At 40.7% G+C, this 18,153-nt stretch overlaps 1 protein-coding gene across 10 annotated transcripts in view; it reads right to left on the bottom strand.

Annotated features, from left to right (window-relative positions):
* Positions 1-16,213, bottom strand: part of LOC111248549 (uncharacterized) — a 35,669-nt gene extending 19,456 nt beyond the window's left edge. Inside the window, exons 1-4 of one of the 10 annotated variants that reach the window (XR_015325853.1) lie at positions 14,822-16,213; positions 13,897-14,082; positions 13,231-13,278; positions 7,892-12,569 (exon numbers count right to left, since the gene is read on the bottom strand). Coding sequence is in view for 3 of the 10 variants with exons in the window: in XM_022801010.2 (XP_022656745.1) it covers positions 6,097-6,165; positions 13,897-13,948 (121 nt within the window). In the remaining 7 variants the exon portion in view is untranslated. Of the gene's footprint in view, positions 1-3,455; positions 3,490-4,187; positions 4,316-6,096; positions 6,166-7,891; positions 12,570-13,230; positions 13,279-13,896; positions 14,083-14,821 lie in introns of those variants that run through there. The other 9 variants (XR_015325855.1, XR_015325852.1, XR_015325856.1 and 6 more) reach the window with 9 other exon arrangements.
* Between the last annotated feature and the right edge of the window lie 1,940 nt (positions 16,214-18,153).

Here is an 18,153-nt window from a genome sequence, read left to right as displayed (position 1 = left end):
GATACACACAAATTACTCTGCGGCCATCCCAATGCCCGTTTGATACGGACGTGGATGTGGGTTTGCGTTACCGATGAATACACAGTAATGAATCAACGAAGAATCTATAAGGTCACCGCTAGGGATTCGTCGGCTTTAGGTATCGGTCTAGTAACTGAATATGAAGACAGAGTTGTAAAGTCAGCGTGTTACGCTTACTTCTTCATCCCATACGATCGAAAATACAACAATAGTCGCCCACGATTTACGCTATCCTGTAGCAACACATTAGTTTCTTAATATTATTATCGTCGTGTTTATGCTTGTTTGCCGGCGTTTCTACAGAAAGAACGGGCTTATTTATCTGTCTCATCAGATCACTTTAAATTAGACGTGGAACCAGCTGAGGTGTATTGATCCAATTCGATGACGAGTTTATCGATCAGAAATCCGATTTGCTAGCTAACACTTGCAGTGTTATATGAAAGGTTCGTTTCGGAAAAAGCAATTTTTAGTTACAGTCAAATCCCTGTTATCGGCTTAGCGTGGCCGGATCATCGAATCTGTAACAGATCTGTCGCTTATCACATCTGACCAGCACAAAGAGCACGCGAAGGTCAAGGAACAAAGAGAGTGAGTGTTATAGGTAAACCTAACCAGAATTCGTATATCGACGTATTTGATGCGGGCAATATTCGTTGGTAACAATTAGCCCTATGCGGGTGACGAAGGTAGTACACGACTTGCGTCCCTTCAGCTCATCCCCTACCTCACACAATCACTGTAACAGTCTAGCTAATCAAAGGTCCTTAGCCCCGCGAACGAGTTCTTTGGCGTTATCTGAAAAACGTCCCGACTGGCCATGTGATAGAACGGTGTCGGCCTATTTAGTCTTGCATTAAATAAGCATTTCTTATTCTGGTCGAATGTTGCTATTCTTATTAAACAGGAATAGATAATTAGGGCCAGTTTTAGTGAATTTATCGCTTTTGGTAACGCTCTCAGACCGGCAATGGCGGACATGATATGTTAGCCGTTTTCGTATTAAAAGAGAAACGGGACGAAGCATTTGGGACCGATACGGCCTAAACGTTGTTGAGCACAAACATCTAAGTAATCCAGTAAGGTAGCATAAATAAGTTGGCAGGCGGGTTTCTTACAGAAATTCGATGAAACCGTCTGCCCGCCATCTGCCCAGATTAGAATTTATAGTAGATTCAAGCAAGCCCAACGGGTTTCGACGGAACATCATAGGTACATAGAATTGCGTCATATTATCGAACGTTAAAACGGTGTTGAACGAATAATAGGAGTAGAAGAACAACTTGAAATATTACTAGCATATAGCATAAGGTCGATCTTAAAGGTAAGCTTAAAGAAATATGGTCAGGGTGTGTTTGTTTAACGCGTATGGCGTCGTGTGCCGGTTATTTTTCCACCGTTGAATAGATTTTATGGTCACAGCTTATTCAAATGTGAAGCGTTACGTTTCGACCTGTTTGATACGCAACTCTAACGTCCACAGGGGCTGTGTTGGGAGTGAGGCAATATTTTACCGCTCTATTATGTTAATTTATCTGTTTACTAGCAGTCTAACGAGTTACATCATGTGAAATTTCGGTTAAGCTAGCTTTCATGACGCATCGGTGCGTTGTGCCTGCAGTAAAAACCGAACAAGTACAAGAGTCGATTTTTTCTACGACGGTTAGCCTTCATTGTCATTTTTCGTGGCTCTCTTCTAGAGTTATCCTGTCCGTTCATAACCATAGTATCCAGGCCAATACTATTAATATAATAATGATCCTACGATACAAAATAGAGAATCAAAAATAGTTTTTCTTTTTTTTTAGTTGTTGGCGTGGTAGGTAGTTACGTGGGACAACTGTTATAAGTATACTAAGTGACAGTGTGTTCGATAGAATTTCTCTAGCTGTTACATGGCATGATTTATTACGTTAAACCCATGTGCATCGGACCTGTCCTCATAGGGCGGCTTATGGCCCACATAATTACGCAAGTGATAGATACACGTACATACTATACCCAAATCAAACTAGAACTTCTCAGTTTGCTTAAACAGATCTTTTGCAACAAAGCAAATACAACGACAAATCTATGCATGGATTCATGGCCTTACGGGCCCGGCAACTTGACATTATGGAGAAAATCATCGCGATTATAGACCGCTACGGGCTGGAGCATTTTGCATACACACAAAATATGAGACACCGCAACCTTCGACTGAGTACTTTTCCTGGTAGACGTCGACAACAAACAAAGCAAATTGTTGCCCTTGAATGCACATAGAGCCAAGTATACTTTGGGTCTCACGACGAACGTTATTACAAGATAACCGTGAGTCATGGTATCATACAAAATCGTATGTTACAAATATGCCACTCCTGTAACGCGGATTCTACAGCTGAGCTCTACAATTCCAATGTAGCTCTATGAAACAAATAAAATTTTGAATGAGCCGAAAATACGAAGTGTTCGATACCAGAGAACAACCTTATTTTGATAGCGTGTTAGGTCCCGGCTATTAGCTTGAAAAACAAATAGGCAGAAATCACTAATGTTCGTAACTAGACGACGTCGTAAATACAATTTTCTTCTGCTTTATTCATATCGTATACGCGTATGACGTACGTAAAACTTTGGCTATTGGACCCAGTACCATTACAATACATTACAGAAAGCCTCATTTTATATTTGGAGATTTTAGGGTGAGGAAACACGAGTACCGTCAAAAATATAGTTATCCTTTTAACCACAGAGGTATATATAAATCAGTTATTATTGTATTGGTGGTTATTCAAGCTAGCTGCATTGTTCCGCATAAGAACACCACTGAGGCAATGATGCCTATGTAGTATCGAAAACCTTGAAGCAGGCTGAAAACAAATTAGAAGACATCAAGCCAAATACCCGTAACGTCAGTTTTTAATTGTACCGTAACCTAGCCTCAACGCCTACAGCGACACCGTAACGTTTTCACTGAACCTATATTTAGATCATGATTATCTAGCTAGAAAGAGATCCAGCTGGTCCTTGTCTTCTCCTTTGTTTCACAACTCCACTTAGTTGCCCTTCGTTCTACGTTATGACCATACGCATTTCCTTATCGATTTTATACGTGCTCGTGCTAACGTTGCTTCTATTAAACCGTGGCTTTGATATGTATTTCTCGCCAGAACATGTCGAAAGCTAACCAAGCGACAGGGGAATAAAATCGAATTGTGTCAGTGCGTCATTGAAATTATCCAGGCTGAAAGTTTACCAGATTCACTAAAACTAACAGAGATCTAAACATGTGCACGTATATTGTTATCATATAAGGAAAAAATGTCCGCTTTGGCATTATCACAGCAGCTGATCACAACACGTACTACAAACTTCATATGTTGTGGAACTCTGTTGTGGTCCAACTTTGCCTTCCTAGAATTAGATCATCTGTATTTTAAGCATGTATTCACCTGCCACTACCCTAGTCATTTTGGGCTTCTTGCCGTCAAACGGCGCACAACAGCCAAATGCGAGACGGTTCCTCTTTCTTCGATTTATCTTTTTCCTTCGTTCTTCTTTAAGTCTACATGATTCTTGTTTCTCTTGTTCTCGGATCTAACTGTAGTAATGATGATTAATGAATACTCATAAAACAGCTAGCTCGGGCTAGCAGCGATGATAAGAACCGCTTGAGGCCGTCAGGGTACAACATGTTACACGACAAACGCTAACAGCATGAGCCCGTCACATTGAATTGGGCGGCGTCTTCGTCGACATGCTGTATGACACCCAAAACATCGATAGACTACGTGCTGCATAAATCATATCTCCAGCAACGTTACTAGGCTTGCTACTTTTGCTGCTGACAAACCAATATGACCTGCAGTCGGTTTACTGACAGCCAGCGATATCCAGCCTTGAGGCGTGCGTCAGAGGGTTTGGTGCTCCCCAAGGCTCTACTTCCACCATTGTAGCCTATCTCCGTCCCCCCAGTTCCACCAGTACTCGGCAAGCCCTTTCTCCCATTTTTCCACTTATTATCTACGATTACTATAGCTACAGTCGTATAGAATGTCTAAAAGTGTGTAGTGGCACTAGCGAGCAAAAATGCAGCGCTAAACTTTGTTCTATTCCGTTTGCTTACCGCTACAAGCAGTGGAAAAGAAGAGGAGCTAGTGTTGGGTATTCCGACAAAAACTCACATGGACGCCAGCGGCAGTGTTTTCACGCGGCTCTTGCTGCAGCTACACTTGTCCAGACTCATAGAACAGTTAGAAGGTATGCGGACCAAACGATACAGATCTAAATGGCCCTCGCCACTCCATAGCGGCCGCTCGATGACGTGAGGAACCTGCCAAGAGCTGTGATGGTGTGGGAGAGATTGCAAAAGCCATTTGAACCAGTTGTCTTGGTCGTTTCCATATTTTTGCTTGTCGGCGAATGGGTACGTTGCAGATAGCATTCCACACTGCTTAGTTAGTGAGGGCACCGAGGATCAAAGCAAGCGCAGTTGGCTTATGCTATAGTTGCTTAAATAAGTAGAAAAAGATTCGGTTACTAGCTGAAGAATGGAGATTTCGAATCCCAATACTAGCAAGCAGTAGAGAGGAAATGGGCATCTGTAGATAGATCTGGAGGTCGTACACATCACAACGACGCTAACAACGGATAAATAACAGCACTCCAGTCCCATTGGATAATTCCTATAAACATTGTAAGGTTTGATTACCGTAACAGGACAGTAAGAGCCCCTTACCATCGAGGTCATGGCAATGAATTTACGTACCCCCTCGCTTCATATTTCTCACGCAGAAGTTATATTGGAACGTGATTTTACGGCACACCTACGTCATCCAGAAGTGCAGATATCGGTGCATAGTATATCTGTTCGAAACACGTCAGCCAGCTTCTTACCGAAGGACCACTAACAAAAAGGTCGTGGACTATTATATTACCAAAGAGTCACGTAGATGGCAAGACATCACTACGAGAGATTACGATTATAGCTGTTACTACAACTGTACTGGCAGGTAGAAGACCAAGATGGCGTCAGTATATTACGGCACAGAAAAACATTACCAAACTGCGACGTAACATTTCGATAGTATTAAATATATGTAGAGCGTATAGTTAATCTTTACCAGAAAAGTCTACCAATCAAATTGTATACGTGCAGATCCTTTGATTAATGAAACACATCTTGGATTACTATTATTACTATACTAAACAGCGACAAACTTTAAGGTCGGTGTAATCCATACTAACGGTAGATATGAATTATGAGTAAAAATGCTCTATAGTTAAGATGTTGTGTTTTTTTCTTAAACTTAAATTAAACTAGGTTCAATTGACGCTAAGACATGTCGTATATGGGTGGAATATCTGTTTGAGTTAATCAAGGTTTCATGTAAAAAAAAACTATAAGCTGACTACGATGAGCAACCATCATAGATTACATACAAACGTCGGCCGAAAGACGAATATGATTTAGGCAGTTTTTCAAAGCTAACAGATTCGTCTGGAGTCTCGAGAAATCCTGCTGCACCATTGATTCGTTGCTATGGGATGCTTTTGGCATCGGCGCTGTTGTCTCCTGTCTGGCAGGCTGGCGGGCGTTTGCTTAAGAGTATGCTTTCTGCGTAGGCAGTCCGCTACTACTGAGAAAGATTACCTACGCCCATCTATCAAGAACGTAACAAGACTGAATGATTCATTATTGAGCCACTAACTTTTATTTAAAGCCGCCACATTCGTAAATGGACATTTGTCATAAGAGTAAACAACGGATCATTTCTGATTCCGAATGAGCGCTACGTTTTGTCAGCTGTCTGCCCATCAGAAAGCTGATGGCAGAATGAAAGACAAGATTTGCAGCGTCTCCAAAGAACTTCCAAGAGTACGGTAGTCTGCGTAGCAGTGGCCTATTTCTAACTAGGGGCGAGCTGTGTGAAGACGACGTTAGACTAATAATAACTCAAATTGCGACTTAAATTCAGTTTTGTTGATTCTGTTAATTAAAACACTGGTTAAACGGGGATTCAGCACAAGGACGTGTCATGGAAGAAGGGCTTTTCTGCTAATTTACATCACATTCAGCGCACGTAAACGTACCTCTTTTTCTAACTCGACTGCTGAAGTCATCGTATTTGTCCGAACCACAATGGCATCCAATCATAGTTCCTGCAAGTTATGAACTTGTCCAGTTTCTGTATTGTAAGCAATAATCATTATACCGTAATATTACCGTAATAATACCGTAGATACAAGCAAACGTATCCTAGTCAATGAAACAACACATCCGGCAATAGCCGGAACGAATTATTTAAATTTGGCTAGGGATTAGATGGATTTGATGCTGACAATTTAGCTATTTTTCCGCTAGGTGAACCTTGCGTAAATTCAGTACGTTGCAGTGCTGTATATATAATATATAGCAATAGTAAGGCTACAGGCTAGTAGCAAAATTGTCGCATAGGACGATCTTGATACTGCTTGCCGATAAGATGCCAGCACAGAGATGGAGATTAATTGGGGCCGGATATCTCACGAAAGCCACTACGCAATGAGATATTTGACGATACCCTCAAATATAGATTTCATCCCAAAAACACAGACATCGCTCATAGTCCACTTTCGAAAAAATTTTCTGATCTATATGACCACAAGCTGCATCTTTGAGTATAGCAAATGTTTCGATACTGCCATTAGGCATTGCCTCAAAAGCCCTATTTCTTCTATCACGAAACGAAGTGTGTCTACGTCGGGTTTCGACCTTAGACCAAAGTGGTCACAGGTTTAGTACTTTGCAACAAAGTCACCACTGAACCATCCTGACAACGGTCTCTGTACGCTAATGCTTATATCTTCTTTATTTTTCAGTTTTATACGTAACTGTTCTATTAGGTATAGTATGCAAATCACGTATCTTCCAGGGGACGATATGATCATCAATCAACGTATTTCCTGTAAATAAAGCATCTCGTCATGTCAGAGTGCCAAGAACGTAGCGATAGGCTAAAACCGTGTCACGTTCGCTATCATGCCTGTTACGCAAGAGCATTCGAAATCATTGGTGGAGTAGGAGAACGCTGTAGTTTTTTTTCGGTTGAATACGCCACGCACAATTAGCACTATTCTGTGAAGGTCACAGACCGTTTACAATAGATTGTTGTATTGCTTACGAGATCCGCATACATCAATAGGCTATATATTATCAAGTGGTAGATTGACTGGATAAGCTGCATTTCATTACCAACGTGGACGTGCCTTTGAGCCAAAAGTTTGCTAGACGGCGCGTACCAGACAAGTGCTATTGACAATCGCTCCCTTCAATCATCACGAAAATTAATAGGAGTACGTTATTGGCAAGTTTTTGTCTGTCTACCCGATGACGCTACTTTAAAACGACACCTCGGTGTGTAGCGTTTCCCTATCATTTTTTTTGATGTCGTTTTGATAATCGATCGTGGAATCGTTTCTCATGCTTCGACAGAACTCCAAACACCAATTTTCGGGTATAAATATTTTCTTTTCGATATTTTGTTGTGTTCTCTACATTGTGAAATATCTGATGGAATTCGAATTGATAGCTTACAAATAGGAAAAAACAAAGTAATGTTACATTAAGAGCAACAAAAAGTACACTGACTTTCATCAAAATACAGACAAAATGAATTACAACGGAAGAATGCCCCGGCCGGCTCCATTTGTCAAAATAAGAGATAAAAAATCAATTAATTTTTTAACATGTCAACGCGACAACTGATCCTGAACTAATCCTTACCTAAGTCGAAGCAGGCACGGCAGCTTTCAAGCGTCAGTCTGTCAAGTCGGCTCCATCAGAGACTGTGGCTTGAGGGCAGACGACAACCCAGCCCGCGCCTTACTGCTCTGTTCGGCACTTGAATCAATCAGGAATACAGCAAACAAGGGTGGAAGCGAAAAGGACCCAACATTGATACTTGAGAAAAAAATGATTCCACCAGCGGTTGTAAAAAAAAAGTCCATATAACAGTTTGTCAAATTTATATCAGCTAAATAAAAAAACCGAACCAGCCTTAACCTAGGCGTCAATTCGCGACAGGCAACTGAGAGCACAAATGGGTTAATTCTTGGAGCATTCCATCTCCAAGCCCAACCGAGGCCTCGAGTACTGCGCATAACTTCATCGACATTTAGTTTTGACAGCTTTTTTATACGACACGTTCATCGCTGCCACCTGCCAAGAACTCGTAGTCAGTGAACGTTATATTTTACGTACCTATATGGAACGTGTTTGGGAGTCATGACGGCGAGACAAAAAACGCCAACAGTTTCTGCACACGCTGAAAGCAAGTTCAAACATCTACCCTGTGCGGTTCAGTTTCAATGAGTACCCCGAGCGATGTCCCCATTGTGGACGAGAATATTAGTTCCTTATAACGTTCTTCTTTTTTTATTGTTCGTTGACCATCCATATATATATATATATATATTTGAAATCTTTGATGGCATCATATAAGAGATGCCAACTAAAAGAAAAGGCGTTGAATATGTATTGATTTCTTTAAATAGAAATCCAGAGGACAATGGCGAAGTTAGACTGACAGAAGGAAAAGAGGCCGTTGCAACTGCCACACAAACTTTCTAATCAATAGAGAGATTTTATGAATAAGTGCAAGCCTTTATAAGGCTACACACTTTGAAGACTAACATCCGAAGAGAACTTATCTAGAATCTACTTATTGCATAGGACACGTGATACTATATTTACGAATGCTACCAGGTGAAACGTAATGGTATCTAAATCAGGCCCGAACTTAAATAGTGTCAAATCGGTTAATCCTAGCAAAGAAACGGACACAGCGCCTGAATTACCTGTCCCTCTCATCGCCGCGACAATCGATATTGCTCGTTCACTTCCACACACTCAAGCCAAACATGGCACTTAACTATCGAACTACTTACTAGCTAGAGTGACTTTAATTCAAACCGTAAAATTTACATTGGCAGTACATCTGTTTACGTTCAGTGAACCTCAGCAGACGTAACACGTTTAAACCACAAACATTGACGCCAAAATTAGGCGTCCTATAGTGACGTACGCAGCCACGGATTATCTCGAAACCCAAAAAAAAATTTGTGAACAATGTCTTTGGCGAGCTTCCGACGAACGCGTTGTCGAGACAGTGTATCGTGAAAATGTTTGATAAAATGCTCTTCAATGGCAATTACGTATTTTTGGTAATTGGCATTGGCGTATTTGAGGTAAATGTATCGTAGGGATTCGCTCTCGATACGTTTGTACGAATACTAATCTCACTAGAGTATTACGGATTAACAGAAAGAAAGAAAGAAAGCAAGCAAGCACGTTAAATGCTCAATCCATCCAATGTGAAATTTACACGATATAATCAGTAACACAAATTATCTTATTACACCCAACTGCGAGATTTCCCACCTCGTAACACCAGGAACCTTTTTATGTCTGGAACTTTTCGAATGCTGCGCGTGTCTACTTTAGCAGGTGACAAAAAACTTCGGTAACAAGATTCATTTAGCCCCGAAAAAATCTAGAAATAAAAACTCCAACTAAGTTAGCATAACGACCTTTTGATAAGGTACACTATCCAGTGTTATTATATGGTGCTAACAGAATGCTCATAAGCTACATCGTAACGAAGACGCGACCTTTCTGCCTTGATACGTCCCGCGAATGCACGGTAGATAATCCTCTATTGACATGAAAAGCTGCGCGCGTCTCACTGGGTGGCTTGCCGTAAAATTTGCTATAAAAATGCTATAAAATGAAAACTCGATTCAATAGCTTATTAGAAGATGTATCGCCGCCGCCGCCGCCACCGCGTACTTTTAGCGTATACGTAGAGCAACTTGCATTGGTAATGTGCCTTTGAGCATGTCATGTATGTTCGTTAATTTCAGGTAAAAAACCAGACAAAATTGCTACGTCATCGGCGCAATTATGCTGTTACTGTCTGAGACTATTAATCTTAACGTACATCAGCTGGCAGTAATGGCTGCGCCAGCTTAGCACTGGTAGTCTCGTAATTTTTTAATCAAATATAATTGCTTGCGTTATGAAATGCATTTCGTCGTCGTGTTCACAGTCTACCACCAGTTTGGGGGGTCACGACCCCACGCCGACAAACAGTTCGTCCTGGCTTGGCAATTTTCCACAGTTTTAACCGTAGCCTTGTCCAACATTGGTTAACAAGTCGAATATTGTTAACAAGTAAGTACCGGCATGTCATCAATTGCCTCCCATATCGCTAACAGTTTTGCAATGCACAAAGTGGTCAAGACGCTATTGCTCAAGTTTGCCAGACTGCGCTGTAGTTACATCAAAAATCGTGCCCCCGATCGCAATTTCACCCAGTCCGTTCTCTTCTGTTCATCGTTGCGCCCTTGTACCGTGCTAAACATTTGAAGTAGGCACTCCTTTTTTTTTTTCTCTCTCTCTCTCTCTCTGTTTACTGGAAGTCGTTAGTGTTTATTGACACGGATGCGTAATCTTTCGTCTGCTCGGATCGATGCAAGCCCATGCCTTCCTATGGTCGGTTTGTTTACATCAAATACATGGGAGAGTATTAGCGACATGAGTTTTACATCGATGTACATTTTCTACTTGAAACATTACCTTTCGAATAGAAATCAAGCCGTTCTATAGTATTTAAGCACTATGGCAACTTGGTCGTGTCGACAGAGGTCTGTCACTAGTGTTATGACTATTTATTTCTAGATTACCCAGCCGAACATGCACAAGATTAGCACGAAGGTAGACACTGAGGTGGCTGCTTTGAAACGATGTTGAACGTAAATATAAAACATAAAAATTGAAATATTTGCTTTTTACGCCATACATGATCGGTGAGAAATCAATTAGAACATTATTTTTTTTATGAGCTCATGCGTTTTTTTCAAGCAGGCTTCAAGCACCAATTCCGCCGACTGAAATAGAAATACGCGGCACGCTATTTGTTTGATCTTCACTAGCTGTACAGGAGACTTTTGGATGGTAACAAAATGATATTTAACATAAAATACATGGAGCTATTAGAATGATGAACTTTATATCGAGCCGTATTTGTTTGCTTAGTGGATAGAAAGCCTTTTCGATTGTTGACAATTGTTAGAGCCGAAGCTAAAAAGTAGAACATATCTGATGGAAATACATAGCGTTCTTTTCTACTGTCGCCTGGTATGCAGGCTTATACCTTGGTGAAGATAAAAAATCGTTGAATACCAACCTCGTTTAGGATTCGGATTTGCCCCTGCATAAGGAACACCTGTTCACTTTAATTTGGTTCGATTAAAAAATATTTCTCCTCAAAATAACTAACGTGTTCGACGATTCTATCAGATTTTTCTACAGACAACCATAGAGGTGAATAAGCTGTCTCAAATTTTTCATTTATATACATATTTAATTCTATATAAAGAATTTAAACGTCTTCAGTATAAATTGAATACTATCAATACGATAATGCTTTTTGGGAAGAGGTCATTGCGAATTTCATCAAGGTGGTCACTATTGCCGCTATTGCAATGCAACGGGGCAGACAACTTAAATCTGTGCTTAGAGGTCGTTTCAAGCTGGATGGGTCGATCCTTTGCCCATATTTGAAACGGCTATTTCACTAGGACATATTCTGCAATCAGCAACTACACTAACTTACATTACTACATGCATTCCGCCCCATCACTTCAATGGACGGCCGCTCGCACGCGAAACCATTGAGGCTCTTACGAAAACAAAAGAACGATCTCCTCTCATTGAGTTTTTCCCTATGTACGAGGTTCGTCCTATATATATGTATGCGCGGATACATCCGATTGATCGAACTTGGTTTCGGTTAAGATCTTTTGTATTCGGATGTCTGTCTGACGTTTTGCCTCTTTCAGCGAAAAACTATCAGAAAGTTTCGCACATAATGAACGCCGCGTCTATGTAGTGGATTGTATAATCTCTGTTCTTTACATTGTTGTACTGGTACATGTCATATGCAATTAATATATAAAGACTGCGGTATGAATCTTATAATTCTATTGAAATACAACGTTTTAAACCTACACAAGATCCGCAGTAACCAAAGATTCAAAATGGTTGAGATCCGTCAGTTTAATTCCGTATATGTATATGTAGAGAAAGTCTCCATTTCACTACTATAATCCTTCATAAACGGCCTTCATAATTCTAAAAGGCGTAGTCGACGTTTTGATATTATATATTAAGAAAATGCACGACGATCATGTCCATTAGATGCCTGCAACCATCCGTCCATCTTGTTTACGTCATATCTTCATATGCAAAAATAAAAATGCTGGTAAACGAATAATTATGGATTTCCAACATAGATATATATATATCGGTCTGAAGCGTGACGCGCCTTTGCTTCGTGCGCTGAAACTGAATGAGTTTCTAGATTGAAATCTGCGAATGTCTCCACTTAAGAGAATAGCGAACAGAACTGAGAGGCAAACAATGCCCCTGTGGTCATTGTTGTCACAATATCAATCGTAGACGTAAAAGCAACGAGTAGGTATTATCACGTAAAAGGCAGCTGGGTATGGATGTTTGTTATAGTCTAAAAATTAAATCAACAGGCAGCCAAGAGCAACGAATCAGAAATAGCAAATTGTCAAGTAAAATTTTGTTTAATCACAGAGAATCATTGCGTCTGCGACGCGCTTGAAACCCGGTCTATGTAAAATGATGTCCATGTAAACTTATATCGCAGACGATAACAACAGCCGGCTGAGAAAGACGAAAATACTGGGTAGGAAACAAACAGAATGCCAATAAGGAAAATCGCCGGCAATAGCTAACCATAATATGGAATATTGTGTGTTGTCAGCCGCTTACAATGATGTTACTTGTTGTGTTGTGCGGACACACAGTATACAAGGGTCACTTGAACTTCAGGGTATTTTATTTGGCTACAATAACCTTTAGATCTACCTATAGATAGGTTGACCGGGTCGGACGGAATTTGGTGGGAGAAGATTTAGCTAAATTGTATTTCGGACATATATATATATATAGTATTGTTGCTAGAAATCGACATGCGTCTAGCACGATAAGTCTTCAACAGGAACTTGAGTACACTTGAGGCTAGCTCATTCAGATTCAAGAGAGGTTTTCTAGATAAGTTGCTTCAGACGAGAAGGAACGCCTAGGTTGCGTCCTTTTGCCGATACGCTTTGATGCCAAATAGTATTTATTCTCGTACGCATACATTGGTATACCTTTTACATATTTGTTGACCGTACTGGCGCCCACTGGTGATATCTAAACTAAACATAAACAGATATCGACAGCAACAATGACAAACAAAGACAAAGACTCTGATGCAGTTAACCATCCAGCAAAAGGCTGCGATTATGTTACATTTTACCAAAGTACTTAAAAGCAATTATAGTTGAACGTAGCCTATGTGAAAGACTAGGGCTCAGTTCAGCTGACCGATTCGATTAGGCCATTAGAGAGCCTTAAACTGGAGCACACGTCGACGCAAATTATTATATAGGGTGCGTTCTACTTAGAAACACTGCCGGTCAAAAGTCACTTCAGCCATTGTTATCCAACTGGCAAATTATGGCTCTTTCAGCAATATCTTCAAGCAAGTGTTTACACGCACGAATTTCAATAGGCACTTAGGTAAATATCGGCAGCTTTCATAGTTGGTTGGTATATATGTTTATATTTTCTCCGATTTCTAAACAGCTTATTATGGTTCAAACACAAGCTATCTGTTGCGCTTAGCAACGATATACCTTTGAATATCTAACTCGAAAAGTGCTCTCTTCTAATGAAGCTTTGTGTGGATACATATAATGGACCCATATATTCTCAACAGTCGAACATGCCATATACTTAAGGCCACATACTCCTTACTAGTTTTCGCCACTTACCAACAGCAAGCGTAGTGACAGCCAACGTCGAAGTGTCTCCTGTGGCTGGCATGACGTTCTTAATCCAAAATCCGGCAGATGTAGGCAGCTGAAGACTCCCCTATTTCAGTTACCGTCACCGCTGCAGCCGTTGTTAGCGGCACCAACGTTGCCGTTCTTAACAACCACTTCTTTTACCCCTCACCACTGAATGGAAAGAGAAGAAAGAGGAGCCTCAGGGTGCGCTCGATTACGGCTCAAAGACGCTGCGGCCGCCAGCCGGCAGCTGATCTATAACACGCCACGACCGATGATGGCTTAACGTGTCTTACGGCGATAGCTTTTATCAGTGGCCCTTACGATACGCTAGGCGTTGATCGACCTTGCGTTTCGCGCACCACTCATTGAGCGTGTCAACAAGATATGTTCCGCACCGCACATATCACTACAGTTGCTATTGATGCTCTTGTTGATGTGCGAACGACTTTATTAAATATGTCGGAACCACCGTCCGTTCGACTTCATTCGTCGATGGATTCAATTTGTCGTTGAGCACAGCGAAGTCCGAGAATGATTGGCAGCCTATACTATATATATACAGCCAGTACTATATTTATCGAAGACCCCTCAAGCGATAGAAACGGGTAAACAGGTTAGGTAATACACAAACACACTGATACATAGACGAACACTTCAATACAGGTCACTGTGTCAGCGTACAACTGAGTTTATTCCCATAGCCGGTATGAGTTACCTCAGAATCTTCAAGTATTTTTAGCTATGCGAATGGTTCCAAGGAACATAATGTGTTGGGAAGGGCCCGGTTGCTTTGAAGAGTGCCAAGTAAGCAGTACAATATCGGCTGGACAAATAGTAGAAAAGTTATGAACGGTTAATACGAAACAATGATAGAAAATGGTTATCAAACCAATCGTGTGTAATTTACCTTTTTCTTTATTGCTGATGGTTGTCAATAGCGTTAGGCGTCAGGGCGTTAGGCTGAGTCATTGGAGATCGGACGTGAAGTTTCTGAAAGTAAAATTTCGGGGGTGCTGCCCCTTTCTACAAGTAACATTGAGTGCCGATCGTTGAACGAAGAACACCATGGTTTATTCTCGTAGCTTATCCACGCGTAAGTGATTCATTTTCGCAAATTCATATTAGCATTACTAACGATATAGCTACATAAACACATAATACATTGAAGATATATAAAGCATTCGCAAGATCAGGCATTGCAGCTCCGTCATTAACTATAGGAAAAATGGCTGTAAATCGTTTCAGATTTGCCAAACAGTTTTGGTTCAGCTTGCGTCGAAAATTAGTCCAACGCAATTACATTTAAGTATATTTAACAGGGGCCAACAGCCCATTTCTCTAGGTAAAAATAGACAATTGGGACACCTACCAGGTTATACGGTAACTATCATAAGTAATAGGCACGTAAAAATTTTTTGCGAAGTCTCTTTCCTCAAGCTAAAATTTTTTGAACGTCAACTCATTCGTTGGTGAGAAGGATAGTAACTTGCGCACAGTTCATGTCACGTAATTTATGTTTTTAAATCAAACAGAATTACAATCAATAAAAACTTTTCACGCAGTCTACCTGACAAACGGGTCAGCAGGACCAACTATGGACCACGTTCTTCTACCAAGAACTGGACCGACTTGCGTATTACAGTATCACGAATCAGTAGCATTTGTTTATTTACTCAGTGTTCGTCTATGGAGAATTCATAGCGCTGTGATGTCAAAAACGGGACAACAAATGGTAGAACTCGATTCGTCTTAGGTGCAGCAAGGAAACACGACAGCGCCACGCCTCCTTCCCAATAGAGCAAAAAGAAAGAGTCCATTGGTTGAACCACAAGAGACACTGACTATTACGGGTACTGACACGATGCCGCCTGCCGGAAGCCTGAGTAAAAACAGCTCTTTGCTCATTTGAAAGCCTCTGGCAAGTCTCCGGTAGACTCGGGTGGCTCAGTCGGTAAGCACTGACCAGACTCAAGCCGCGGGCTTTCCTTTCATTTACGATCTTTCTTTTCTAGCGTCCACCGAACGCCGCGATCTTTTCCCGTCCTATTCACCAACTTTTTGCGTCTGTAGCAAGTGGTGCTGACCAGCGGCGCCAGGTCCTCGGAGTACTCTACTAGCCACAGCATATTCACACTAAAATGTCGTTTTAGTTACACTGTTATATATATATATATATATATATATATATAGTGTATACAGGACCTGCAGTGGTATTCGCACGATCTTTACTTTTTGTTTCCCTTGTTCTCCTTTACTTCGTGTTTCTTCCAGACTATTCTCCAAGTGAAAGCGACTCGCGTTAGAAACGTTGCACACGGTCTTTCTTCCTAAGCGCCTCTGTTCATGGCGTGCGGTGATGATCTTTACAGCTGCGTTTATCCAGCGCTTCTTTTCCGTCGTCTGCTGGGGTAAATCTTTTGTTTAGACTGTAAATAGAGTTAAGCTCGGTGCGGGGACGGAAATCGATTGCTAATGTCTGATGAATTTGATGGCTGCTTATGTTAATTTGCTGAAAAAGTTTCCCGGCTTTGTCCTGGATTATAAGTACCACAGGTCGTTGAAACAATAGACTGGGTGGGGCAAAATGAGACAAGCAGAGGAGTGCAAAAGGCAGCGTATAAACATTTTGAGTAATTTCTCGACGTGTACACGTTTTCTTGGGTGAATATTCCCCTGTGTTTCACATCGATGACGATTTGCCAAAGCAATCAAATCAGTAGAAGGTAAAGGAGAATGATTAGTGAAGTTCAAAGTTATATCAAAGAAGCGTAAGTATGCTGTTGCTAGGTTTCCTGGGTTTGGCAACGCGAGCACAGCTAATCAATGCATTGGAAAGGGTGCTGCTCTTTAACGTTGACCCATAAAAGCCTGTCCCAGTACTAAGAAGTTGGGGAAGAACGTTCTTCGAGTGAATGAATTGTGCATAAAGGACAGAGAAGGAATTGAAATGTGACCGTTGCTACAAAACAAACAATGAACTATAGGAAAAGTTACTGCAATTTGGCATTACTAAGCTAAAATGAAAACTTCCGACAAGTAACCGATCAGAACAACCTGTGTGTAATTTCTAATGTAATATTGGCGAGATTTTAGTAAAAGGTCGACTAATACAAACTCAGAGATTGCTAGATTTCTAATTACGCTAGTTATTGAAGATTGGAAAAACCATCATTTTTTTTGTTTAAGTCAACTCATTAAAGTCATTAGCTACGATATCGTGATCGTTCTATATGATATCTTGATGAGAGAAACGTTTGTCAACAACATCCAATAGAGGCTGTTTATTTTTTGGCCCTTTAAAATCATCGAACAGGGAACTTGGTGCTTGCTTAAGCCTGGACGGCAAATGAAAGTCGTGTTTCATATAGTTTTAACAAGACTTTTTGTTACAGTTTATTAATGCTTCTTTATATGAGATTAGTTCAAATCAGAGCGGGTATCTTTTGCGTGGAAGGTAAGTTTAACCAGCAAGAAATACTAGAAAGTGGACAACACCAGCTTTGTAGTTTACACTTAATCAGTGATCGGTTCCTCTCGGCTTACTTTTTGGGACCGAAGGCAAGGTTCAAGGTTAGGATGATATGGCGCGATGTCTAGGGATTTTTTTTTATCTTCCGCCCAGAAACAACGAACTCGTCAAATTAGACACAGGTCTTGAGTATAAAGGTTGTCCCAGCAGCCTAACAAGCAGTCTACTCAAATTTCCTTTGTACATTTCCAAAGAGTAGAAGAAACGAAACAAGGAAATACTATACGAACCATTATTATTAGAAGGTAGATGAAAAGAAAAAGTTTTACAGGGAAAATAAAAATAGCGATCCTAATCCATTCTTAACGGATTCAGAATGCAAAGAATACACTCGTAAACCTTTATTTGTCTACCCTAAAAAAATTCATATAAGTACATGGATCAATTGAAAATACGGTTAACCGAAACAGAAGAAAAAATATCCATTGCAAAACTTAGCGTACTTCCCTCAAGCTCAAGGAAGCACGCAAAGGCACCTTATTTAGATTGAAGTACGTGCTCTAAGTGAATTAAGTTATATTTTGTTGTTGAAAATGGAATCTCAGGTATTAATCAAAATACGGTTAAACAAACAGCACAAAAACACTTTCAAGGTTGCCAGAAAGAACGGCAAAACTTCCTAGCGTAAGTTCGCTTTGCCTTACGTGTACGAATTAATTTTCCTCTGTCCTGCAGTTTCAACTACATGGCCCAAGAGCTACTTCAAATTT

Source organism: Varroa destructor, unplaced genomic scaffold (assembly GCF_002443255.2).
Source record: "Varroa destructor unplaced genomic scaffold, Vdes_3.0 BEIS01000004.1, whole genome shotgun sequence".
Classification (NCBI taxonomy): domain Eukaryota; kingdom Metazoa; phylum Arthropoda; class Arachnida; order Mesostigmata; family Varroidae; genus Varroa; species Varroa destructor.
Note: the sequence above shows the minus strand (reverse complement) of the source record. Positions and strands in the feature narration are given on the sequence as shown.